This window comes from Naegleria fowleri (assembly GCF_008403515.1).
Source record: "Naegleria fowleri strain ATCC 30894 chromosome Unknown tig58, whole genome shotgun sequence".
Classification (NCBI taxonomy): Eukaryota; Heterolobosea; class Eutetramitea; order Acrasida; family Naegleriidae; genus Naegleria; species Naegleria fowleri.
Window position 1 is genome coordinate 298,057 of NW_025407990.1, and position 26,171 is coordinate 324,227.

Sequence of the window (26,171 nt, forward strand, 5' to 3'; positions counted from 1 at the left end):
ACAGTATCAAAACAAACACTTTAAGAGTCACAATGCTAAAATAACTAAATCGTGAAAGAATCAATGGAACAAGACTACGGATATTGATGTAAATATTACAATCCAAGAGAAAAATAATTTAACCAATTTTGAACATAATAAATATATATTGCACTCTAAGAAACAAATTCAGTTTTAAACATGCTGCAGCTCGCCAAGACCGAAGACTTGGCCAGTTCCATTAATTCCATTAATCAACCACAGAGGTAAGCGATGATGATAGCCAGGTGGTGAATGACACAATTCTAACACAGCACATGAATATTCAACAGAGGATAACACACTTTCCATAAAAGCATTCCAAACACTTTTTTAAACATCGTCTTCAAAGTGTAAATGACCCTTCTTCTTTTCTTTCCTTCCTCCATTATGTAATGGCTCAATTTGATGATTATTCATTTCTTGAGATTGTGGTAATTGTTGAGTGGCTTCCATTTGCTCCTTTCGTTCTCTTCTCTTTTTCATCCAATAGTAGATGGCAAACACCATCACCACCAACAGAACGGAAACAACCAATAATAACAAACACACTAAAACCACTCGTTCCGTAGAGGTTCCTGAATCGGTCTGAGAAGAAGAGGCTGTTACGTTATGATGTGTGGTAGAGTTAGTGGCATAGATTGTATAAACAAGGTTGTTGTTGTTGTTGTAATTGTTTTCAGTCCTTTCGTGAGCTGTACAAAATGACGAAATGGAAAACAAGAGCATCATCACGGCTACTACCATCGTCAGGATGATGAGCCTAGAAGAGGACGAGTGTCGTAGAGAGTTGTTGTTGTTGATGTGGTTCATCAACAGGAGGATGAGCCTAGAAGAGTGCCGAGACATTTTTTAGGGTCGGTCTCAGATTCTAATTTGTAATCCCTAACAATTATGGAAAAGAAACCCAACTTGTTGAGTGAAAGAAGAAGAAGGATGCGTTGTTATTGAGCTACCACTATGTGAGGACACACAGCAGTGATAGGAAGATTTGATCTTTACACAATTGTGGGGATTCATTGACGGGTGTTCAATGATGATTGGAATCGTTAGATGGTGGTGCCAAAGTAGAACTATTGGAAAATAAATTATGGAACGATTTGTAAAGCTTTTCGTTGAAGGTTGAAGATTGAATCTCTGCATTGGCATGTACTTTCTGAAGTAGTTCATAACATTTTGTAAGTGATCTTCTCAGGTCCATAATGTCATCTTGATATACTTCTCCTATCGAACAAGTTTTGTTTGAGTCTGCAACTGCAACTGTGTGAGAGTTGGTGGTCATGAATGAACTGGTTAGAGATGTATGATCTGTGACGTCCTCAGTTGGAGATTGTATGCTCGAGTCGGTCTGAGCATTGCTACTCTCGTCTATGATGGAGTTATTGAGGCTGTGATTATTAATACACGACTTTTTGGCAAGAGTTTCAATAGTTTCATGAATATGAGCAATCTCTGACCAACATTCTGAAATACCCTTTTGAAAGGATGGTGAGCCACTCCATTCAGGAGCCACACCTGTCACAACCAAAAACTTGACAAAAATGGTTGGACCTACTCTGCCTTCCGAGACAAACATGTCTTTAAGGCAAGGTCCAGAGGACATGAAAGGCACAGCTCCTGTTGTATTGTTGTAACTTCCAAATGGGCCAAATACCTTTCCAGTATTTGTTTCAAATTTGATTTGAATTAATGCCTCTCGTTGTTGACCTGATATTTTTACAATATATTCATTTTCTGATAGTAAAACATCGGCTCCATCTGTACCTCCAGTGGGATTGCCGTAAGCTTTTAGCGTATTGTTGGAGTAGTAGATCTGTAATAAGGTGAAATGGCAATATTTCAAAAAATGTTTTGATCATCAGTTTCCATAATTTAAGTGGTTACGATTTTTGAATACATCATTCACTTACACCAATGAAATCAATATATATTCCCCATCGTATTGAAATTTTACGAATTTTTAAAAAAGGAGAAACAATTCTCTTGAAAATATAACCATTTTTCGAATATTCTCCACTATTTAACTTTTCCAAATTGCCATATTTAAACTTGATGAATTTGTTGAAATACACTTGTTTTTGCTCTTCGGAAAGAGGCACAGATTCTTGATTCTTTTTTGACGTTGTGGAGGTTGTTACGGATTGATTTTCTAAATGTGTGTATGGTCAATAGAAATTATAATTTCACACATTAAATACACATTCAATACTAGATGATCTCTATATCCTAAAAAACAAACCTTTTGGTACTTGAGTAAATCTCGAGATCATGTTCATAAACTGCTCTTCCGAGTATCTTCTCATCGTTTCAGGAAAATTTTCAAATAAATAATCAATATGTTCATCCAAACTCTCTAATGGAATATGGACTGGACCATCCGAAGAATTGGTAGTACCACTTCCTCCGCTCATCAAATTACTGGACACTAAATTGCTTGATGATGAATTGGATCCCATCATGGAAGATTTTCTCATACTTGCTCCAGCAGAACTCGGGCTTTTCTGATCAGCAGCAACATTGAAGGACCGAAGATCTTCTCCTTCCAAAAGGCTTGTTGTGGAAGAACCTTCATGGACCGAAGTGCCCATAAAGGATTTTAGAAAAGCACCAAATCCACCACCACTACTACCACTTGATGGATTCGATGGATTTGGTGCAGAGATGGTAGAAAGACTTCTCCGAGGTATGGGCTGATTGGACATGAAATATATTTCTGAGACTCTTAGGAAAAGAAGAGGATTGAATTTTTGAGTTTGATGATGAATTATTGGGTTGTAGGGTTTCAATTTTTTTTTTAAAATTGGAATTGAAATTGAACCTTTTATTCCTCAAAGATAAAAAGAAATTGAGGACGTCGTTGAAAGAATCAAATCTCTGCTGTCACTTCTACAAGAAGCCTTCCTAGAATTATTGCTCAACGACTCCAATATGTATTGTTGTTTATACTGTTTTCTATTCTTGTTATGCCCTCCCTTGACTTCGAAATGTCAAATGACAGAAATAACTGGAGGAGATTCTTCGAAAACTTGTGATGCAATGCGCGTTGGAAGTGCTCTTGCATGCGGCCACAGTTTTACAGAGTTCCACTGGTCTGTTTTTGTTCATTGCTTCCAGGCATGTGCTATTTTCATGGATTGATGTGATTCATATTGCACCCAAGAGTCGAGCGCATTCCACACCGATAGTAGAGTTAGTATTCATGTGTTGAGTCAAGTCTGACAGTTTGAGTGAAACATGTTTTTCTCTTTTATGATTTTAGAATGTGCTGTCACGTCGTTTGTAGTGTCTTAATGTTACTCTTAGGAATCTATTTTGTAATGAGTATCATTTCTTATACCACTGGAAATAGTCTTGGAAGTATGGTTTACGTATTTGTAACCCTTGTAATAGTCCTTTCCCTTCTATGTTGGGTGGTGTTGATGATTCTGGCTGGTATTTTGTTCAGAATGGTATCCAAAACACATCAAGTGCAAATTTTTGAATTTCGATTTTCCAAGTTTGTGATTTATTCAGGTATTGCTTGATACCAATGCTCATTCAAATCGTCAATATCGTCAGCTCGGGAATTAATGCGTAAGTATTTGACTTTCACAAATTCATAATGATTGTTGACAGTTATTTCATGAAATATTTAGAACTTTGAGATGTCGATTCTATGCTCCTTTCACTCCTCTTCAAAAGAAGTAACTCATTGTTGTAAATTATTTCTAAATACTACTAACTAAATTCCTTCATGTATCCTTATTTGATGGTTGTAATCAATACTCTTAAAAGTTCTTGTGGCGCTGAATCAATTGATTATTTAAAGGTGTTCGAATAATTGATGGAATTTTTTTCATTTCTCCGTTTTCATTCCATTCAAAAATCATGACCAAAGCTAAAATGTTAATTCCAAGATTTTCCACATGAATGAGATTGGGAGAAAGATCTTCTTTCCGATTTAATTGGGATCAAGCGGTAATAAATGATCAGGTGTATGCATCATTTCTCTGTCTTAGTGTCAAATATTATGAACATTTACTGTTGAGATGTTTGAGATTCTTCTTTCTTCTTTTTCTCATACTCTTCACAAGCTAATCGAAAAAGCTCTGTAAATTTGTCAGCATATTTCACAACATCTTCCTCTGAGAGGGCATTTAGGTAACAAATGGAAAATTCCAGTTCATGTGTTGTGGAATTTGTGTAGAAAATGTTCGAAACGCCACATTGGCTTCCACATGAAGAGTAACCTCCAACTGAAAGTTCTACTGTGACGTTCTTTCCACAAATTGGTTCTAATTTTCCTAAATTACTGAATACCATTTGATGTGATGGTTTTCTGCTCATGTCAAAGGTGCTGTGAATGAAAGACATGACCTTTCCCATGAATTGATACAGAGCCATTGATAAGAAGTATTTGTGATCGAGAGCTTTTTTCGTGTCCTCAGAAATTTTCCAAATTAATTGATCGAGTTCAGAAGCATTCTGAGACTTGTTCTTATCCAAAGAGAAAGAAACAGCTGCAAAAACAGATGCTGCATAATTTCTTGTCGCGGAGTTGCTGTCTAATTTAAGAGGCGGTAACAGGCATGGTCGAAGATCAACTGTAATAGAATTGGTGAAAGAGTAATCTTGCAAGTGTTCATCAACATTTCCAAAACAGAGTGTCCAAGCAAGAGTGCAAACAGCATGAACAAAGGATGTCACAGTGATATTCTTTTCATGGCACATTTTCTCAATGACTTCTGTTTCTGCACTACCTAACCGTCTCACTAAAATATCACATGTACAAGGCTCAGGAAAATCTTTCTTCACAGGAAAGAATACTTTTGGTCTCAATCCGTTATGAGAAGCTGTGACATATAGGAATTTTAAAAATTCGTAAAAATTTGTGACAGATGTTAACAGTCGTGGATTATCTGCTGGCGATCCTGTGGTGGAATGAGAAGTTTGGCTGTTCAGTAAAGACTTTTTCATTAATGCTTCAACGGGAGATAAAGGTATTGGAGTCAGCCATTGATGTGCTTCAATGTTCGATTCAATTTGATCAATTTCTTTCTTGGCAGAAGGATCTTTCTTATCAGACAAGAAATAATCCATCAACACTGAAAAATCAGTCATAACTTGCTTAATGGCATTTGCATCCATGATACCATGGAAAAAGGCCAAAGACAAAATGAACTTTCCTTTTGTGAAGGGAGAAGGAGTCAAAGTCATGGACCATAATGGATGCAATGAATTGTGTTTGTATGTAAAGTTATGTTTCAACTCTTGTTTCACTCGATATTGACAAAGTTCTTTGTCAGTCGATACTTTTTCTAAATTCACATCACAAGGTTCATCTATCTTAATTTTAACAGGTATATTTTCCACAAATTTAAATTCTAAGGTGTTGGGCAATAGAATGAAAAAATCTTCCCAAACTCTTCTTACAATAGCTTCTCGAGTTTCATCTTTCAGTTTTCGTTTCCATCGTTTTGCGAATTCTTGTTGAATCAAACTTTTATGCTCATCTTTGATAATTGGAACTACAGTAAGCATGGGATGTCGATATTGCAGTATTTTGACAGTTTCATTACAAATCTCGAGCATTTTCTCAATAGTGATGTCTTCTTTTTTTTACGGAGGGTGAAAAGTTGCAACTACCTGCTACTGCCAAATTATGAGTTCCCAAAAACAATTCGCTTTAATGCAAAGATGAAGTCACATCCATCAAGGGTTAAAATCGTGTAATTGACTTACCTTCCAAATCTTTGGAAAAAGAAATGTTCCATGTCTGTCAACGTCGATGAGTTGACAATTTTGCAATTTTCATAGTTTTCAAGAATTGAATCGAGTGACGAATTAAACATGACTGGCAATTCGTCATCTGCCAACTCCGCACTTGCATCCTTCTGATGTTGGCGATGTTGTTTCAAATAGTAATACAATATGAAAGCAAGGGCTAACGCTGACAAGAGGCAGGTGCTGACAATTAGCCAAAAACTGTTGATGAGGACAAAATTTCCTTGTGTTTGGTTGAAAATTCTTCCGTCAGTTGATGTCAGGGTGGTTGGTGATGTTTGCATCATGGTTGTGGATTGTTCAATTTTTTCTTTTCATCTTCTCAAAATACCTATTTTAGAAAATTGCTTGGTTATCAACTTGAAGTATTAATTTGGACATTAGGGATCCCACTGTGAAAGCTTAAATCCGATAAAAGAGTAAAAAAGGTTTTCATCATCACTCGTTTTTTATGATGATTTCTTTAGAATTTTCATAATCTTATGGAGCGGACGATGAACGTCATGGCTTTGTCTTCAGGTTCAATGTTTTTAAATTTTTTTTCTTTTTATTATTTTAAAAAAAATGAACGAAATTCAACTCAGGATTGATCGGCAACAACAATACGAAAAAAAGCAACGAGAACAGGAGGAACAAAAACATGGAAAGAAACGAAATAGAGATTTTCAAAAGAAAGATGATACAAATTTACCTCCGGGATATACCTATAACTATGGAAATGTTGATAGATCCCGTACATCAAAGGTGAAGGATAAACGGAGTGCTCCTTTGCAGATTACGGCTGAACAAATCATCAGAGAGGCCTATGAAAGATCTGAAAAGGATATTGTTGCTCCGAAGCTAGACATCAAGGATATGGAGGAATTGGAGGAGTATCGACTTCGGATGAGAAAACAATATGAAGACAACATTAGGAAGAATAGATATAGAATTATTAATTATATTAGATATGCTCAATGGGAAGAAAAACAAAACCAACTTGAGAGAGCACGATCAGTTTTTGAAAGAGCACTTGATGTAAATTATCGGGAGATTAGTCTGTGGTTAAGATATGCAGAAATGGAAATGAGAAACAAATTTATTAATCATGCAAGAAACGTTTGGGATAGAGCAGTCAGCTTGCTACCTCGTATCGATCAGCTATGGTACAAGTACATTCACATGGAAGAAATGCTAAAAAATGTCAATGCAGCAAGGCAGTTGTTTGACAGATGGATGGAGTGGCAGCCAGACGAAAAAGGGTGGAAGTCTTATGTGAGCTTTGAACTTAGATATGGTGAAATCGAAAGAGCAAGAATAGTGTGTGAAAAATTTATAAGAGTGCATCCCCAAATCAAGACATGGCTTTATTATGCCAAATTCGAGCAAAAGTATGGCCAAGAAGAAGGAAAAGATAGAGCAAGATTAATTTTTGAAAGAGCAACCACGTTATTTGATCTTGATGTGTTATTGAAAGCACAAAATTTCACTCGACAAAATTTGGACGAGGTAGTCGGTCTCTATATTGCTTTTGCCGAATTTGAGGTTACCAACAATGAAATTGAAAGAGCTAATGCAATTTACAAATATTTACTTGACCGTGTGCCAAAAGACTATGCTGAAGGCCTCTATCAGAAATTTATTTCCTTCCAAAAGCAATTTGGAGACGCTAACAGCATTGAAAACGTCATTTATAACAAGAAGCGATTCGAATTTGAAAATGAGCTCAAAGAAAATCCAAACAATTATGATGTTTGGATTCAGTATTTACAAATGACAATGGAACACAACGGATCTGACAATCTTGATGAGACAAGAGATTTATTCGAGAGGGCCATTGCAAATGTTCCACCACTCAAGGAAAAACGTTTCTGGAAACGATATATTTACATTTGGATTAATTACGCATTATTCGAAGAATTGACTGCAAAGAATATTACTAGAACGAGACAAGTCTATCAAGGATGTTTAGAGCTACTAAGAAGCGAAGAATACTCTGCTCCCAATATTAACTTCTCTAAAATTTGGATCATGTTTGCTCATTTCGAAATTAGACAACGAAATATTGATGATGCCAGAAAAATTCTCAATGCAGCTGTATTGTGCCTTCCAAAAGATAAGATCTTCAAAGAATACATCAAAGTTGAATTATCGTTAGGAAATATTGACACTGTGAGACAGCTGTTCCAAAAGCAACTTGAGGTGTCGCCTTCGAGCTGTGAGTCATGGAAGAATTATGCAGAATTAGAACAAAAGGTTAAGGAATTTGAAAGAGCTAGAAGAATTTATGAGTTGGCAGTGAGCCAACCCAATCTAGATATGCCAGAACTCATTTGGAAGTGTTATATAGATTTTGAAATTGAACAAAAAGAATATGACAAAGCTAGAGCTCTATTCAAGAGACTTCTCGACAAGACTAAACATGTTAAAGTTTGGATAAGCTATGCACTATTTGAAAAAAGTCTAGGAATAGATAACATTGAACGAACACGCCAAGTTTATGAAGATGCTTACACGTACTTTAAAAAGGGTTCCATAGAAGAAGGAGGTCAACAACAAACTGCAGATGAGGAGGCCCAAATTGCCAAAAGAGAACAACGATATCAATTATTACTGTCATGGATTGCATTTGAGGAATCTCTCGAAAATAATCAAGAAAGGATTGACAAATTAAAACAAAAGAAACCAACAAAGATTCGACGAAAGAAGAAAGTTCTCAATCAAGAAGGAGAGGCCTCAGGATGGACCGAATACGTTGACTATGTCTTTAAAGATGACGAGGCAGAAGGAACAACCAATAAGGCCAATTTGAAGATTCTCGAAAAGGCTCTCCTCTGGAAGAAAATGCAACAACAAAAACAAAAGACCCAACAATAATAATATTTATTTCTCTTTCTAAGAGGTATTGAGGAAATGATTCGAACCATTGCACCTTTGTGCCATTTCGATACAAAAAATGCAAATAGCTCAACTGTTCCTTCTTCTTGTGTGGCTCGCTCTTGGTTTGACAACGACGATTCATCACAACCATCATCACAAACACTCGGTTCCAATTCTCTCCGTTTCGGCTCACCCAATATCAAAAATGTATGCCATTCCTTCCGCATCATCAGCCACAACTATTGCCCTTGAACAACATCCGTTCCTTCAACTTGTTCAATTCATAGATAGCGAAACCAAACGAGGCATTCCGATGATTCAAATCTCCACAACGAGTGACATCACCTATGTGAGTGATTCGAACGGAGTCATTGCCATGCTTGAGCCAGGACTCTCTGGGCACTCGATTTGGATTTCCATTCCAAGTGATGGTCAATATCAATTTATGAACGGAAGTGATCCAGTGGTGGGAGTGAGTGGAATTTCAATTCCTTTCCATTCTTCTTCTTTGCCCATTGTTTTGGAAATGAAACGATTGAAACTTGCGGAGAGATTGTATCGAGTCACTGGAGAAGGAATTTATAGAGATTCATTTCTTGGAAAAGTTCAAGTGCCAAATATTTCACACGACACGATTTTACAAAAGTTTTTATTGAACGCACAAGTCACTGGACAAGACAGTGTCATGAATGCTATTTATAAGGGCAAATATTATTGGTTTTTTGGTGATACGAATAATATACAGAGACTATTAGGAAATTTTCATGCAACGGCTGCCTATACGAATTTGAAAGAAATAACTTCACTCTCTACAAACCCAAATTTAACATATATTTTGAATGGAAATTTTGTGAAGGGAGTGGCACCAGTGGACCCAAAAAATCTTCCCACTTGGATTCACGCTCTGTATGTGCAACGAAATGAGAGAATGTATGCAACTTATATGAAACCAGATTCGAATCTAAATATTGTGAAAAGAGGATTTTTACAATGGAATGACGATTTAGAGGAGTTTGAGGAAATTTCTCAAATAGATTTCAATACTCAATTTTCATATCCCATCGATGGATCACATGTTGTGAAGACAGCTCCTTATCATGATGAAGAGGATGGATACATCTATTTTGGCCAGCCCTATCCGATTGTTCGATGCAAAAGGTATTTGGATTTATCAACCTATGAATCGTTTACGCCTCTCAAAATCAACACTTCTAATTTGGATTTAAATAATGTACAACTTGATAGAGAGGAGAAAAGTGGAAAATTAATTTATGGATGGAAAAGAAGCACCTCTCCTCTCTCAGCAGAGCAAATGGCACAACTTGTGAAAATGGGCAAGATGAAAGTTCAAGAAGCCTATTTACTGCAATTGAAAACTCATGAAAGTGGACAATTCATTCAAGCTCATGCTGGAAGTGTTCATTACAATGCATTTAGGGATCGATATATTTTAATTGCTGAGCAGAATGGAGGAACAGAATCTTCTCTTGGGGAAATTTGGTACTCTGAAGGTTTAACTCCAATTGGCCCATTTCTGTACGGTGTGAAAATTGTCACTCATCAAAAAATGGATTTTTATAATCCTTCTCATCACTATGAATTTGATGAAGAAAATGGAAAGATCATTTACTTTGAAGGAACCTATTCTAATTTTTGGACTAATTTGCCACCCACTCCAAAATATAACTATAATCAACAAATGTATCGATTAGATGTGAGCAAGGCTTCTGAACAAATTCCAATTCCAGTATTTAAGAGAATCGATAATAATTTTCATACCTTGGATCGTAGGGCCATACAAAAACTTTCCCACAAACTTGTCGCTGTGGAGTTTTATGCATTTTCAAAGCCACAGTGTGAATCATGCATTCCCATTTATCAATACAGAATGAATGATCAATATCTATTGAGCACAGAACAAGGATTGAAGTCACAGAAACCAATATTCTATGCTTTGGACTCAAATCATATTTTAGAACAACAACTCCTTCCCTTTCATCAAGAGTTGAAATTACACAACGACCAGACAGTCATTGTTTTTTCACATCGACATGATCTTGCCCTTTGAAAAAACTAACCTCTGCGTTCATTGTTATTCCCTCATTTTGGACAAAACAATTCGCTTATTCCTGGGTATCCATCGGAGAGAGCTTCTTGTTTCGTTCGGAAAGGAACGAAGGTTATAGAGATTCCGTTTTTCCTTTTTGGGTGGTGTCCTTTTAAGGCTTGAGCTGCGATGCCAAAGGTGCCCACTCGAGCCTTAGAATCAACAACGGTTTTTTTTTAACCACAAGAACCATCAAAAAAAACCTCAGTTCAATCGTAGTTCTCTTCTCTCACTCACTCCCCCCAACGACCGAAGACGGTTAACAAGAAACGAGCATACAGATCAATGAGCTCTTCCAATCTTAATAATCCTCATCCATCCTATCTTTCTCAACACCGAAACAGTATTGGTTCGGATTCTCAACGTAATGCTTCTCATAACCACAATTCTGTAGAATATTTTGGACATCATTATGCCAAGAGCGAGGAAGAGTACAAATATGAAATGATGGCCCTTAGAAACATTCCTCACAAAACCACTTCTCAATTGGTAGATCAAATGGATTGTGTCAAACATGTTGTCAATATGCAGCAACATGGCTCCTCTCGAGCGAAAAACAGCAGTAGTGCCAACCATTCACACTCAAACCCAACTTCTTCCCAACGGAGAAGCACGGGAAACCTGAACGAATTGATCACTTCTCCAAAACAGCAACACTCAGCTCATCATCCTCAGGATCACCACCAGCATCATAAACCATCTTCAGATCACAAATCTCCAAGCAAGAAACACTGAAACTTGTGACTACCACTTTTTCCAGCTCTGTACAGCTCCTAAGATTCTTTTCCGTTATCATGAAAGCAACAATTCCAGCAATTCTATCCGAATGCAAAATGTACTCCCTCGAATAAATTGAATGTTATTGTACATGAATATTCTTCCTCCTACGTCCTCACAATGGACGCAATTGCGAGGACATGAATGTAACTGCGACGACCTAAACCATCATCAACACATTCTCTCCTCACACGCGCAAGCAGCAACTCAGGACGACAACAATCATTCGTTCTTCGAGACCATTCGAGCCCTCCATTTCGCATTCCGAAATCCTTCAAGAGCGACAATTCCCAATGCATTTCGCTCCAGTTCACTCAACAAAAAAATGGCAGCATCTCAAACTAAGAAGAATTCCACCACTTCCTCGGCTCCTCCTTCTCCCGATGCAACTTCTACTGGAAGCCTTACAAGTAAAACTTCATGGAAGTATCCATCCGTTTCGTTATTGGAAAGACCTTTTGATATCATTCTAGTCCTTTTTTATTTGACATTTATTCTTTCAACAGCTTTCTTTGATTATCATAATGTGTTAGCTCCAGCTCTTGGTGTTACTGTGAGAGATTTAATTGATAGAGATGTGGAAAAACCATTGAATTGGCCTCCACACTCATGGACCAAGACTGCTTTTAGAATTTGGGGAGAACAAATTGATCCTATCATGATTACTAATCCACATTTTTGGCAAATCATGGAATGGATCAATGTTGTTTTTATGACTTTTGGTAACGCTGCAATGGCTTTGGCTTTCACTTTCGGATGGAGATCATTCCGAACTCTTGGAATTGTTCACGCTACTTCTCTGATGTATAGCTTGGTTGTCTGTATTGGTGTCGGAATGTATGGAGGTGAAGGATATGAAGGTAGGTTTGAACATGATGATGAACTTGGAATTTAACGTGACTATTTTGCTATTTTTTGGATATTGTGATTCATATCGCAAACTATTCAATTTAATTTAAATTGACAGCTGTTAACAAGTTCCAATTTTTGGTGGCCTACTCTCTCTATCTCACATTCCCAGTTGTCATTGTCGGAAGATTGTGGTATGAAACTCCAAACGTTTTCTGCAAGGAATATGTGAACAATAAGCCTTTCATGCAACATGTTCTTGAAGGATTCTGTGTGGTTCATATTCTTTTCTTCATCACATTCTTTTATCATTGGATTCTCGTCAACACTCCATACGTGTTGCCAGGTTGTCCTCCAATTCCAGGAATTGGCCCATTCTTGATGGAAATTTCAAAACTCAACCTTTAAATTTTGCTTTCCGCTAGATTTTTGTGCCTAAATTAATACACCACAATTTATTTCATTAAGGAATTAAAAAAATCATCCTCCCAACTTTTAAAAGTTCAACACAACACAAGAAAATATTTATGCGTTTGATTTACAGGTGTGGTATCATTACAAATAAATAATGTTTGTGTCAATAAATTTCTACAAGGATCTAGTTGCAGCATGTTCCCCTTCGCCCTGTATTTGTTGGAGGTGTATCTGTACCTGGTTTTGGAATTATATGAGGTGTGACGTCAGAAGGAGGGGTAGACTCACTATCCTTCGATGGCAGTTTACGCGCAATGGCAACGAAAAGTTCATTCACATTTGTAGCTGCTTTTGCTGATGTTTCCATGAACAATAATCCGTTATCTTCTGCATATGACTTGGCCTCTGCTGTTTCTACTTGACGTTTGTCTTCAAGGTCAACCTTGTTACCTGCAAGAGCAATGACGATATTAGTTGTTCCTTGTCTTTGAAGCTCTTTCACCCAATTCTTGGCACGTTGGAAAGAATCGGCGCTGGTGATGTCATACACAACAATGGCTGCTGCGGCACCTCGATAGTACATTGGTGCCAAAGATTTATAACGTTCCTGGCCAGCACTATTATTTCCGTCACGACCATAACATTGTTATTGGAATATTATCACGAAAAGTGCGTGTTTCAAGTGATGTGTGGCATCAAATTGTTGAATGAACGAACAAAGTGAAATAATAATTCTTAGTTGAAAATGTGAGAATGAAACCTACGTGTCCCAAATTTCAAACTTTACGATCGTGTCTCCCAATGGCACGGTTTGAGTCAAGAACGCAGCACCAATCGTACTTTCTTGGTACTCAAAGAATTGACCTCTCACGAATCTGAGCACAAGACTTGATTTTCCTATTGTTATTATATATTTGGTGTTCGCAAAATTTGAGGGAAATAAAGTTTTCGTTTGTGAGAATGTGAATCCATCATGGAAAGCGTGATCATCACGCCGGATTTCAAATATTACAGTTCCATGGCGATGAATAAATTCTCATCACAATAACAATCAACACTCACCTACAGAGCTTTCTCCAAGAAGAACCAATTTAAATGGAACAGCTTTAGCATTAGGATTAACTGAGTCAGTAGACATTATTATGTATGAATTAATGATGATGATGAGTTTTAATCAACAGCCACTTCAGACTAGTATGAACCCGATGATGAGGATTAGAAGAAACTATCAACCGAAAGTGTAAGGAGTGCTTGAAGCGATCCTAAATATAAACCCTATGAAGAGAGAGTGTTTTGGTGGAGGGCAAATATAATGGAATTGAAAGAGAAGAAGAAGAGCAAAAGACGAAGACACACGCGATGAAGAGACGTTGAGCGGCGGTTGATTTTTTTGAGTTTTATTTGGTGTTGCATACGTACAAGCGGAGAGTGAGGGAGCTTCAGTTGCAGAGGCTCAGTGCATGGAGACGAAATTTGTGAAGTAAGAAATTCTGAAGAACAACCTGGAAATAAGGTCTTACTTAGCCTTTTGAAAATATTGATGATGGTGAAGTGGTATTCCAACAAAAGGCAAAACCCGCCATTTTCATTTTCCAAACAAAAATCGTAAAAAAATGTCTGAGCTTGAAAATCAAGAAGAGGATCAATCAGTAGCGGAGAATGAGTATGAGGAGCAAAGAAATGAGGAATCGGATCAGGTAATGCAACAAGAGAATGATCAAATGGAGGAACCTGAGCATGAGGAAACATCTCACAATTCAAGTTTCGAGTCAACTGACAAGAAACAGATTGAAGAATATGACACTCCGAACGTTGATGATGAAAACACTTACACCAATGAACGACATAATGGTAGATCATTTGACTACAAAGAGGCAAACTTTAACAACAATTTGGAAGAGGAATCTAATTTTGATGGGCTAAAAGTAGTTGAGGAAGAATATTCAGAGTTGAACGAATCTAAAAATGTGAACGAATCCACCAATAGGACTTCTTTGGATGAAACAACCATTCGTTCGCCATCAGCAGAAACCAAAGATGAAGACAGTGCACTGGATCTTCATTGGGTTTTTGGTATGAACAAGGATACTCTTGGTGGAATGCATAATTTATGTGATGAAACGAGAAAAGAAGTATTCTACATTGCCGGAAATGTTGGAATAATTTATAAATATGAAACAAAGGAACAAATTCTGCTGCAGGGTCATGTAAGTATTCCGAATTTGACAGCTTTGAAATTACAAATGTTTTTGAAATTTTCAATTTCTAATTTTACCCAGACCAATATGATTACATGCTCGTCAGTTAGTACTGATAAAAAGTGGATTGTTACCGCCGACAGTGGAAAAGAAAACATGATAGTTGTGTGGGATAGTATAAAAGGAATCCCAGTGAAGACAATATTTGACCCACATCCAATCGGAATTCAATCTCTTGACATTTCTTCTGACTCGCTTTACATTTATTCGCTAAGCAAGCCAAACTCAGAAGGGGAGCAGCATATTTCATTATGGGAATGGACAGAGGCAAACGAAGGAGCATTAGTAACTGTCACAGTTCCGAGTGGTGATCCTCAAACCTTGCTCAGATGTCACAATTCCAATCCCAAAGTGTTTTTAACAAATGGCCCAAAAAGCATTCTCTTTTGGGAATATGAAGATGGCGCTCTTGAATTTTTCAGTCCTACTGTCACAAAGAGCGATTTTGGATCAGCTTCAAGTGAATTTGTACAAACTACTTTTGTTGCTGGAACCACAATGGCTGCTTCCGGTACCACAGATGGAGAAATTGTTTTGTGGGAACGAAAGATTTATCCTGACAGAGAGTCAAAGGAAATCGAGAAAGAGGCCATGAAATTTGTTAAGTAAGTTTCTAATAACGTTTGCCACCAACTCATGTGTTCAACAACCTTGCAGAATACATCCTGGATTTAGCGTAAACTTTATTACATGCATTGGATCTTATATTGTAACAGGAGGAAGTGATGGTTTTGTGAAATTTTTGGATCACAAATTAAGGTTGGAGGCTTGGTTTGAAGAGTTTGATTTAGGCCCAATTACTTCAATTTCTTTTGACAAGAATCGAGGAAAGCAGAGACCAGATATGGCAATGACTGAAGAAGACCTCGAGAACATGGTCAGGAAAAATGATGAGTTTTACTGTCCTGATTTCATAATTCAAACACGATCTGGATTTTTAGCAAAAGCCTCCTCCTCTTCATTCAGTGATTATGATGTTGAGGGAATGAAAGGAAGAATTTTAGTGATCAGTCAAAATGAGTCAATTCAAACTCTTGCTGTACACCCATCAAAGCCATATTTAGCTATTTCAGGAATGTCAGGAAATGTTCACATTTGGGATTATCAACTCAAGGACGTTCTAAAAGTAATGGTAATGAAGGGATTGTGTGTTTCATCTCTTGCTTTTGACAATAAGGGAGAGTATTTAGCTGTTGGATGTATGAATGGGCATGTGAAATTCTTTGATGCTGTTCTATTTACAGAGATACCCAGCTTGGCTTACAGACCATCGAAGGCATGCATACAGTCTTTGAAGTTTTCTCACGACTCATTGTTTTTAGCTTTTTCAGATTCGGACAAGTAAGTAGACACTTTTGTTGAACAGAACGCTCATCGACATCTATATCTCGCTAGTTGTGTGGGAGTCTTTAAATTTATGCCAAATCCTCAAAAGAAAGGAGCTGGAAAAGATGAATGGATTTATATTGGAAGATTTAAATCTCATAAGAAAGCAATTACTGGACTCGAATTTGGAGTAGAACCTTATGGAGATATACCAAGGCTAATGTCTGTTTCTGAAGATAGAAGATTGATTGAATATGATTTAGAAAATAGCTCAATACAAGGAGGTTTGAAAGTTAAGACCATTCACAGAGTGAGTCAAGATGCCATTCCGACTGCTTTCCTATGGACAAAGGATGAAAATGTCATTGAAACGTATCCAAATGAAAAGAAATATTTTGATGGTCTGCTCTTTGCGAATGACCAATACAAAATAATGTCCTTCATTACACCATTTGGAAACAGAGACACAAGGTGCAACCGAACAATTTTGAGTCCAACATATGGAGGCCCACTAAATCGATTACTTCTTGTCCCAAATATTCACTACAAGGATGGCTCTTTACCAGAGTATCAAGCACCAAGATTACTTGCTTATTCCACTTTTGAAAAAGTTATTGGACTTATTGCTCTTCCACTTGATGGTAATCCAAAACATCACATGGGCTTGATTGCTCATTCTGGAGAGATCACTTCTTGCGTGGTTTCACCAGATGGAAAATATTTATTTACTGCTGGAGGAAGTGACTGTATTGTCAATCAATGGGAGATCAATGGAACTCCACTCTTCAAAAACAAAGAAATTGACGAAGGTATTGAACCCTATGTGAGTTTGATTGAGGGTGGAGCGCAGGGAGAGTTTTTCCAAGAAGTTCAACAATACTTTTACTATGCACAGATTAGAAGCCAGGGTGAAATCACAACAAGTGAACGAAAAATTACAGGAAGCGTTCCTATCAATCAAGTACCTGATTTGGTTCGATCGCTAGGATTTTATGCTACTCAATGGGAAATTCAGAACATGATTAATGAACTGAGAGTGATTAAGGGAGTGGCAGATCCTTCAGAAACGAATTCCTCTGTTGATAAGAAGAGATCTTCTCTGCCATCTAAGAAAGAGCCTGAAATTTTCATTGATTTTAATACGTTTGTGAAGATTTATGTGAATCACCGACCAGTCTTTGGCATTCAACGAAAAGACATTGAAGAGGCTTTCCAGAAATTGGGAAGCGAGCCAATCACTGGTTTTATCAACAAATCAGACCTTTTCCAAAAATTGAAAACGATGGGTGAAATTATGACAGAAAATGAGCTAAATGATTGTTTGAGCAAATTGTTGAAAGAGGTTGTCACGATATCAGCGTTAGAAGAACGATTTACATCGGTCGAATTTGCAGAGAAGCTTCTTGGTTTTACGGACGGAAATGTTTAGATGCAACCCCCAATGATGAATTGTAAATAATATGAATAATAATATGAATAACTTTTAATCGTCACGTTCATCCAGTTTATCGTCTTTTTGTGCTTCTTGAAGATCTTCCTCTTCGAACAGTTTTGAAATGGCTTCCTTAATTAATGGATTCTCTTTGGAGCTGTCCAAATCAAGAGCCATGTTAAATTCATACAGAGCTTGCTCCTTTTGTTTACGTGCGGCGTAAATTTTACCGCATGTAAAGTAAATTTGTGATTCTTTGGGAACCATTTGCTTTAGTTCTTTCAATTCGTCAAGAGCTTCATTGTATCTTTGCAAAGCGATCAGAGCATTTGCTTTCTTGAATTTTGGCATTGGATTCTGAGGATGAATTCGAATGGCATGAGTGAACATCTTAATCGCTTGTTCATAGCGTCCACAAGCTGCCTCTGCCATACCTGCATAACAATACAATACAGAACTCTTTGAATTGATGCTAATAGCTTTAGAGAAGTGATACATGGCAAGTTGATACTTTTCTTGTCTAAAATAGACAGCTCCAATACCATACCATGCATTGTAATGTCGGTCATCAATTCTGATGGCATGTCTGTAACATTGGAGTGCACCTTCGAGATCGTCATTGGCTGCTCTTTCATGACCAGCTAATGTATACGCATAGGTGAATAAATTATCAACCTTTGTTGCTTTTTCAAAGAATTTTAGAGCTGTTTCGTGATCTTTCTGTTGACTGAAACAATTGCCAATGGCACAAAGAGTTTGAGGAGCTGTCTTGTCAATCTCACTCATATGTTGAGCAAGATAGCTCAATTTCTTATCTTTTTTGAGATGCCATAAAATTGTACTATAAATTTCTAATCCATCTAATCTATAGGGTTCATTCATTTGAATTCTTTCAAATGCTGTTTCTGCATCTTCGTATTGAGCCATTTCGAAATGAGATCGTCCAACATGTTGCAACACCCATCCACTTTGATAATGTTTTGGAGGAAGCTTTTCAAAATTCTCAATGGCTTCTTTTCCTTTGTATTGAGAGAAGAATTTGAGTGGAATGGCATGAGCGTTTAGAAGAGCAAGAGTTGATGACACATCGTTCACAGTCACTTGTTTGTAATTGAGTGAAAAAACAGACTGCCAGCTCAAAAATGGACTAGTGTTAGAATTAACCACTGGCATTGCTGATCCTGTTGTTGACGAGAGATTGGAAAGAATATTAAAGCCAATATTGGGATTTAGGAATGAATCTGTAGGAACTTGATTTAAAGAATCTAGTTGATACATTCTCTGAGGAGATGCTTTAAAGTTTTTAGGGAATGAATGTAAAGATTGTGAAGGGTAGAGTGAAAACTTTGACTACACATGGTTGAAGCAATTGTAATTGAACATAATTTTGAAAAGAGTAAAAACTTACATCTTCTGATTCGCTGCTTGAACTTGTCAAACTAGATCTACTAATTTTCTTTTCAGTAGATTCAAATGTGATTTTCTTACTTGTTGTGGATGTAATTGTTGATGCTTGACTTTTTCTTGAAGGTTTTGGCTTTTGGGTCATGGTTGGTGGATGAGTCACTGCTGAGGAGGGTGATTGTTGAGGAGAAGGAGTTCTATAGAAAAAGGAATTTGGTGTTTGTTGGGTAGAATGTGAAAACATTTCATTATTTCCAAAGCTGCTTCTGGAAGCGCTTCCAATACTTGCTCTAGGCTTATTCTTGGCTGATAAATTTGGAGTTTTTGCGGTTGTGGTAGCAGTTGGATTGAAAACTAGAGGAAATTCATAACTACTGTGAAGTGAAAAAAAATATTTTGCGCAATAAATGTAATATGGACATGATTGTGAAAAATTGAATTCGATTTCGAAATGAGCACTTACCTTTTGGGTTTGTTTGGGGTGGAAGATACTCCGGTTTCAGTTGGAAATTGAGTATTTTGATCCATGTTAATATCATTGTCTGAAATATTATTTCGATTGGTGGCATGAAGAAAATCTGCTTGTTTTGAGATTGAATTTGTTGGTGGCTTCATCGCAGACGTAAAGCTGAAATTTGTTGCAAGTGGAATATTGATAGAATTATTGTTTGAATTATTTCCCGATAGGTCAGAATACATTTGTGAAAATCTCTCATAGAGCTGTGCCGATTTACTTGGATCAAAAAGCCCATCTGCTTCTACTCTATCATATCCTAGTTGAGCTATGTGCTCATACGCAGACCACAACATCGGGCACAGCGATACACATTTGTGAAAATGATAAATTGCTAATTCTTTCCTGCAGGTTAATTTGTAAACTATCCCTAACCAATAATTGATGATAACATTATTTTCATTATGATCGTGACATTTTCGTAAATAACGTTCTGCATCGATATAGTGTTCCAATTTAATACAACACAAAGAGAACAGATAAAAGATGCTCTCTTGTGGATCCAAAAAATCGAAGAATGATTTTGTTAATTCTGTGTCGGAGGATGATGTATTTGTTTTGAAAGGAACATCCCATTTTGAAGAATGATACTTTAACATGTGGTAGGCAACATTGTACTGTCCCGATTCATAGTATGATTTCGCTACAAGTAACAAATGAGGAATTGAAGGAGTCTCTGCAAATAATCGCTCACTTAAGAAAATAGCATTTTCATACAACTGAAAAGAAAGAGATTGATGAATGAAATGTCGTATAAAAGTCTCCATTATATAAGGATTTTTAAAAAATATGAATCCCGAATATTCGTGTGTATCTCAAGGAATGATTCCAATTTTCTTTAGGTGGTGATGATGATGATTATGAACTTGGTTTTCGGAACAGGATGATGATGACCCAAATAGAAATTTTTTTTTAATCCTAGGCGGGTAATTTTCTTAATCCTTTCAGTCGCTCGTCTAACGTTAGGATAGGAGTTTGCATTTCGTTTGAATTTCGTTTGAATTTCGTTATCATCATGTATACCACTCGTCCAGCGAATCTATCACTCTCAAAGTCTTAGCCTTCCTTACGAAATCCTTTTTCAACAACAACGAAAAAATGAAATCATCCTCTTCGGGATCCATCAAAATTCCAACCCTCAATCTTTCAAAATTGAATGATAAGAATGATGAGGAAGCGGAGTGGTTTGAAGAGAGTTCTGAAGTGTTGGGAAACAGTTTTTCGGAACCAAGGGTCGGGAGTATGAACCAAAGCTCGTCATTTATGGAAGAGGGAGGTCTTCATTTAAGAGGTGAGAATGTTGTTCAATTACAACGTGTGCTAGAGATGAGAGAGTTTGAATTAATGAAGTCCATTGAATACGGACAAAGTTTATTAACTAGAATCAAATTTCTTGATAGTCAGTTGGAAAAAGAAAGGGCCGAAAAAGAAAGGCTTGAAAAGAGTTTGGATTTGGTTGAGGAAGAGAATGTTGCTCTAAAACATCGAATGGAGAGCCTTGAATTGGTGGGTATTGCGGAAAAAGGGTATCTTGTTCCTTATTATTAAAATAATAATTATTATAGACCATTGAGGTCGCAAAAAAGGAGATGTCAATTTTGATGACAGAAAGAGACCAAGCGAACAAACAAATTCAAGAGTAAGTATGATGCTACCTCTTGACGCTAACTTTGAGAAAATTCCTCCTCATTTAAGACTCTCTAATTTTTCAGAGGAAAATAAGGCTCTTTCCAAAAAAGTTGTAGAGTTAGGAAACCGACTTAAGGAATGCATTTTGACCATAGAGGAGCAAAAAGATGAAATTAAACATTTAAGGGAGTTAAACGTGACAGGCTCTGAAAGCGAAAAGAGCGAGGACAAAAAAAAGAAAATGCAGGAAGCTGAATATAAGAAAATCATATCGGAATTGCAACAAAAGGTGGAAAAAATTCAGAGTGAAAGAGATGCATCTCACATTCAAGCACGTGTAAAATTCAACGAGGTAAGAGTTGTTTTTGAACAGAAATACAAGCAACCATTTTTGTAAAGTTAAATCAAACCATTGAAACTTTGACAGAAAGAGAGAAAATGTTGAAACACCACATACAAAAGCTAAGTTCCTTTTCCAATTCACTAGACATCCACAACACAATGAAACAGTTTAAAACAGAATTGGAACACCTCAAAAACGAAGTCACTCAGCAAACAATTGCTATTGTTGAGGGTTTTGAGCAACTACAGGCAATGACAACCGGGTTGTCATTTAATGACAGTAGAGACCAATTGAATTCAGGAAAGATACTAAGAAGTTCAAACAATCATGATCTTTCCTATGCCACGTTACAGAAACAAATTATTGAAGAGCTTGGGCTCGATAACTTTTTCAGCTGTAAGTAATAAGAAATGGCAAAATCCTTGAATTGTCTTTCATTATGATAGCCTATGGTTGCTCATCCCTACCAAAAAAAACTGGGTGGTTACGGGTGTATAGCAGTTTTTGGGATCACACAAACCGTTGGATAAAGATATCGTCTTCAGGAATCTCAATATTCGAGGACAATAGCGAAAAGAAATTAATTAATTGTTTTAGTCTTTGTTACACCGTTCTTAAAATAAGCTCAAAGAACGAGCTAATATTTGAATTAAGCTGCGGGTACGGAAAAGGCCGAGAAAAAGTTCTCCAATTCACAGCAAATACGGCCCAAGAGAGAAATGAGTGGTGTTCCTTCATCTCAACAGTGCTTGAGATTGTGACATAGTGGTTGCAGAAAAATGAAAAGAGTGCTTATTCCTTAGAGTCTGTTCCCATTGATGCAGTTTCACCTTTTGTCGAGTTGTGAAAAGATGCTGGTTGATCTTGAATGCTGATACCATCATCATCAAAATTTTTCTCGGATTGTTTGTCAAACATTCTTTCATAAAGGATCTTAATGACTCGTTCCTTTGATAGTAACAGCTCTATTACTCTTTGTCTTTCCTTTTTGTGGAACTCTTCTGTGTCGTTTTTGCTTTCAGCTTTTGTTCTTCTTACTTCCTCCTTTACATCCTCGATACAGCTCCTCAAGAATATTTCAAGCTCTGTTCTTTCCTCTAAAATTTTGATATTTTGCGCTCGAACTTGCCTTATATTTTTCCTTTCAATTTCCAACAATTTTTTTAGCTTGTTGTTGGCTTCAATAAATCGTCGTTCTTTTTCATCTGGCTCTAACGCAGGATTTACAGTATAGATTGAGTAGTCTCGGTCACGAGGACTCATTCCCTGTTTAAACGAAGAGGGTGAACCTGGACGTGGCGATCTGGCAAGTTGATACTCCTTGATGATATTGTTACATCGAGCGAGTTCTTCTTGTAATCGTTTTGTTTCCTCCTTCAACTTCTCATTGTCTCGTTTCGTTTTTGCAATGTGTTTTGCAAGATAATTTCTATCGTCTTCCTGAGCAGCAAACTGTATTTTTAGCCGTTGATTTTCCTTCATCAACTCGTGATTAAGCTGATCGACCTTTATCACTTGCGCTATTGAATTGTCAAGCTCTTTTTTTAAGGACTTGCTTTTTTCTCGCCACTCCCTTTCGCCTGACGTATTGATTTTTCTCTCGTCAGCAAGATCTCTATCAAACCTTCTCATCATTTCTTCGATTTTTCTTTGAAATTCTTTCTCCTTGGCCTCAAGAAGATTCTGTGTTTCCAACTTTAGATATGTGACTCCTTCCTGTATTTTTTCTTTCATTCCAACAAGTTCTTGCATATGATCTCCAGCAACACCTCGGGCAATCATTGATTCTCTCATTTTCTCATTTAGTTCTCTTTCCATATCCTTTGATTGTTGTTCTCTCTTTAGAAATGTGTCATGCCTTAATTTAAACACCTCTTGCTGTCTCAAATTTTCAGCCAGCAGCACTTGATACTTTTCCCTTAGATTATTATACAATTCCATATAACTGGTCTCACTTGCGCTCATTGGACTAAATAGGTTACTTCCTTTCTTCTTCTTTTTCTGTTTAATTTTGTCTGGCCTCGTTGAAACTCCACCTCCTGTTATTGAATCCGCATTTATAAACGAGGTGTGTTGCTTGACAACGTTATCTACATTTTGTAAAATTTGTTCGAATTTTTTCTGGCTTGGAATCTCTGTAGCTAATTCCTCCTCTGTCGGAGGTGTATCTAGTCTCAATTTACTGTTTAACGTTGCTTCCATTGATTCAAATTTCTTGCTCTGAACCTTGTAGGGTGAGCCTAAATTTCCTGAATGAGGGCTCACCGGAGATGTAAATTGTGCAGTAGCACTTGCAGCCCCAGATGATGTGGTAGAAAGTGGATTTTGGACATTGATCCGAAATTGATTTTGGGAGGTTTTTGAAGCGGACGTTGGTGCATTAATATTTCGAGGAGAGGATATTTCCATCATGAATTTTTTTAAAGAGATGATTGAGGGAGTTGGCGGGTGAGGGTGATTGCAAATACAAACTTGAAATTATCTCCCTTTCTCTTTCTTTCAAGGAATAAATTTTCGATCACATACTCAGTGTCGAACCTAAGGAAAGATGATGTTCTTAATTTCATCATTAAAAATCTTTTGCAATTCCTTTTGATGTAAAGAAAGCCTTTCATGGAGCAGCACGTTCAAACTTCAAAGAACACACCAAAAAAATGTCATCAAATAAAAATCAAGGATTGCTTTCATCATCGGATAGGCTCAACCAGACAATTCTCAACAAGATGAAACAACAGATTTCTCACTCTATTCAAGTGAACACAAAACCACAAAAATCACTTTTTGATATGACTCCGCAAGAAATGATGAAAGAAGCTATTCCCGGAGCACTCTACGGAGTGGTAAAATTGCCAAGTTTTAATAATCAGGAAAAGATGGTTAATATGCACGAAAATGTTAATCACGTTCATAGAAATAATTTAGGAGCATCCGCACAACAAATTAACACCTCGGGAGCAGGCTTGTTTTTAGGATCTTGTGGTTCAAGTTTAACAGATCCGCAGTACAAACAACTTCGAAAAATCTACTGTGGAGGCATTCCTGATAATACAAGCGAACAAGAGTTGGTAGAGTTCTTTTCAACACAATTACGGAAATCTGGAATGGATTACACGAATCATTCGCAAGCTCCTCAACCAGCAAATTCTCTTGAATTATTAATTGCAGCAGGAAGTTCAGGAGGCAGTAGCGGATACAGCTCGCAGTATCAGTTTACAGACGAAAATGTTGTACAGATTTCAATTCACAAAGGATATGCCTTTATTGATTTCCGAACACCACAGGAAGCCACATATTGTGTGAATAATTTGGATGGAGTTCCATTTAAAGGATCTACTCTCAGAATGAAGAGACCAAAGGATTATTACGACCCACAAGTAACTATTAACTTTACCTACAATAGACCTAATGGTGGTAAAACAAATGGAAGCGCGATTTCCAATTTAATCGTTAATGATGTACTTATAGATGTCATGCCAAGCAAGAATGGATTTCTTTTGGACTCTCCCAATAAGCTATTCATTGGAAACATTCCAAAAGAACTTAGTTTAAAACAACTTTGCGGCTATCTAACAAAGAGATATCAGTCTAAGGCTGCATTGAGATCTATTCACGTACCAAAAATTTTTGAAAACGAAAATGAATATGGAAATGACGGATTTTTGTTCTGTGAATATTATGGAAACAATGAAAAAGTATTACCTGAAATTGTTCGAACATCACAAAGACAATTAATTGAAGAAATGAAAAGTATGACTATCATTACAGAAGAAGAATATACAAGAATACATCCAAATACCAGTCCAGAGATTTATCTAGTTGTTCAACGAGCTCCAGTAGAAGCTAAGATCGAATTAACGGAAAGTGACAGAATTTCTGATCTTCAACAGGAATACAGACAACAACTCGTTTCTGATCCAAAAAGGGCAGCGGTTGGAGGACTGCTTGATCTGAATCTCAAATACGAGAATGCACTTCAAAAACTAGCCCTTCATGAGAATATTCAAATCACACCAACCAATGTTTTAGCTTTTATGAATTGCCTGAACATACCCGAAGATTTTGCACGAGTTGAAGAAATTAAGAGAGATTTCTATAATGAATGTTCTGCATTTGGAAAGGTTGTGCAAGTATCCGTTCCTTCCCCAGATCCACAAACTACAAACAATGATCCTGCAAACATTCCTTTTATTTATGGTGGAAAGAATGCTGGAAAGGTACTTGTCAAGTTTTCTGAGGTTCAAGCAGCCGACAAGGCACAAAAAGAACTTGCTGGAAAGCAGTATCGAGGAAGGACTCTCATTACGTCTTTCGTGCCTCAACTCTAAATTTTAAGTGTTTCAACCTAAAGTTTTAAGTTGACTGATTTATAAAGATGAGTCGATGCTCGAGCATTAAGAAAATATTTGGCCAGCGATGAAGAAACTTTCCCCGCCATTTGTCTCCTCCCTCACTACAACAATTAAAATTATTATAAAAAT

General features: G+C 37.0%; 14 protein-coding genes across 14 annotated transcripts; 8 read left to right on the forward strand and 6 right to left on the reverse strand.

Moving 5' to 3' along the window:
• Positions 1-351: 351 nt before the first annotated feature.
• Positions 352-765, reverse strand: FDP41_007184 (uncharacterized protein; the record flags this gene model as incomplete). The annotated part of the gene is made up of 1 exon (XM_044710901.1): positions 352-765. The coding sequence occupies one exon, from the start codon at positions 763-765 to the stop codon at positions 352-354; it is 414 nt and encodes a 137-aa protein (XP_044558510.1).
• A 283-nt stretch (positions 766-1,048) lies between these two features.
• On the reverse strand, positions 1,049-2,720 carry FDP41_007185 (uncharacterized protein; the record flags this gene model as incomplete). The annotated part of the gene is made up of 3 exons (XM_044710902.1): positions 1,049-1,831; positions 1,929-2,167; positions 2,258-2,720. The coding sequence occupies 3 exons, from the start codon at positions 2,718-2,720 to the stop codon at positions 1,049-1,051; spliced, it is 1,485 nt and encodes a 494-aa protein (XP_044558511.1).
• Positions 2,721-4,035: 1,315 nt separating this feature from the next.
• On the reverse strand, positions 4,036-6,068 carry FDP41_007186 (uncharacterized protein; the record flags this gene model as incomplete). Its single annotated transcript, XM_044710903.1, has 3 exons — positions 4,036-5,525; positions 5,644-5,681; positions 5,740-6,068. The coding sequence occupies 3 exons, from the start codon at positions 6,066-6,068 to the stop codon at positions 4,036-4,038; spliced, it is 1,857 nt and encodes a 618-aa protein (XP_044558512.1).
• Positions 6,069-6,345: 277 nt separating this feature from the next.
• On the forward strand, positions 6,346-8,637 carry FDP41_007187 (uncharacterized protein; the record flags this gene model as incomplete). The annotated part of the gene is made up of 1 exon (XM_044710904.1): positions 6,346-8,637. One exon carries the CDS (start codon positions 6,346-6,348, stop codon positions 8,635-8,637), a length of 2,292 nt encoding a protein of 763 aa, XP_044558513.1.
• Positions 8,638-8,845: 208 nt separating this feature from the next.
• Positions 8,846-10,708, forward strand: FDP41_007188 (uncharacterized protein; the record flags this gene model as incomplete). Its single annotated transcript, XM_044710905.1, has 1 exon — positions 8,846-10,708. One exon carries the CDS (start codon positions 8,846-8,848, stop codon positions 10,706-10,708), a length of 1,863 nt encoding a protein of 620 aa, XP_044558514.1.
• Positions 10,709-11,032: 324 nt separating this feature from the next.
• Positions 11,033-11,482, forward strand: FDP41_007189 (uncharacterized protein; the record flags this gene model as incomplete). The annotated part of the gene is made up of 1 exon (XM_044710906.1): positions 11,033-11,482. One exon carries the CDS (start codon positions 11,033-11,035, stop codon positions 11,480-11,482), a length of 450 nt encoding a protein of 149 aa, XP_044558515.1.
• A 367-nt stretch (positions 11,483-11,849) lies between these two features.
• FDP41_007190 (uncharacterized protein) lies at positions 11,850-12,781 on the forward strand (the record flags this gene model as incomplete). The annotated part of the gene is made up of 2 exons (XM_044710908.1): positions 11,850-12,384; positions 12,492-12,781. The coding sequence occupies 2 exons, from the start codon at positions 11,850-11,852 to the stop codon at positions 12,779-12,781; spliced, it is 825 nt and encodes a 274-aa protein (XP_044558516.1).
• A 190-nt stretch (positions 12,782-12,971) lies between these two features.
• Positions 12,972-13,925, reverse strand: FDP41_007191 (uncharacterized protein; the record flags this gene model as incomplete). The annotated part of the gene is made up of 3 exons (XM_044710909.1): positions 12,972-13,404; positions 13,552-13,684; positions 13,850-13,925. 3 exons carry the CDS (start codon positions 13,923-13,925, stop codon positions 12,972-12,974), a joined length of 642 nt encoding a protein of 213 aa, XP_044558517.1.
• Positions 13,926-14,400: 475 nt separating this feature from the next.
• Positions 14,401-17,800, forward strand: FDP41_007192 (uncharacterized protein; the record flags this gene model as incomplete). Its single annotated transcript, XM_044710910.1, has 4 exons — positions 14,401-14,994; positions 15,067-15,650; positions 15,703-16,386; positions 16,441-17,800. 4 exons carry the CDS (start codon positions 14,401-14,403, stop codon positions 17,798-17,800), a joined length of 3,222 nt encoding a protein of 1,073 aa, XP_044558518.1.
• A 54-nt stretch (positions 17,801-17,854) lies between these two features.
• FDP41_007193 (uncharacterized protein) lies at positions 17,855-20,488 on the reverse strand (the record flags this gene model as incomplete). Its single annotated transcript, XM_044710911.1, has 3 exons — positions 17,855-19,153; positions 19,212-19,581; positions 19,671-20,488. The coding sequence occupies 3 exons, from the start codon at positions 20,486-20,488 to the stop codon at positions 17,855-17,857; spliced, it is 2,487 nt and encodes an 828-aa protein (XP_044558519.1).
• Positions 20,489-20,819: 331 nt separating this feature from the next.
• Positions 20,820-21,269, forward strand: FDP41_007194 (uncharacterized protein; the record flags this gene model as incomplete). The annotated part of the gene is made up of 1 exon (XM_044710912.1): positions 20,820-21,269. One exon carries the CDS (start codon positions 20,820-20,822, stop codon positions 21,267-21,269), a length of 450 nt encoding a protein of 149 aa, XP_044558520.1.
• Positions 21,270-21,366: 97 nt separating this feature from the next.
• Positions 21,367-22,097, forward strand: FDP41_007195 (uncharacterized protein; the record flags this gene model as incomplete). Its single annotated transcript, XM_044710913.1, has 2 exons — positions 21,367-21,702; positions 21,861-22,097. 2 exons carry the CDS (start codon positions 21,367-21,369, stop codon positions 22,095-22,097), a joined length of 573 nt encoding a protein of 190 aa, XP_044558521.1.
• A 388-nt stretch (positions 22,098-22,485) lies between these two features.
• FDP41_007196 (uncharacterized protein) lies at positions 22,486-24,102 on the reverse strand (the record flags this gene model as incomplete). The annotated part of the gene is made up of 1 exon (XM_044710914.1): positions 22,486-24,102. The coding sequence occupies one exon, from the start codon at positions 24,100-24,102 to the stop codon at positions 22,486-22,488; it is 1,617 nt and encodes a 538-aa protein (XP_044558522.1).
• A 245-nt stretch (positions 24,103-24,347) lies between these two features.
• On the forward strand, positions 24,348-26,018 carry FDP41_007197 (uncharacterized protein; the record flags this gene model as incomplete). The annotated part of the gene is made up of 1 exon (XM_044710915.1): positions 24,348-26,018. One exon carries the CDS (start codon positions 24,348-24,350, stop codon positions 26,016-26,018), a length of 1,671 nt encoding a protein of 556 aa, XP_044558523.1.
• Between the last annotated feature and the right edge of the window lie 153 nt (positions 26,019-26,171).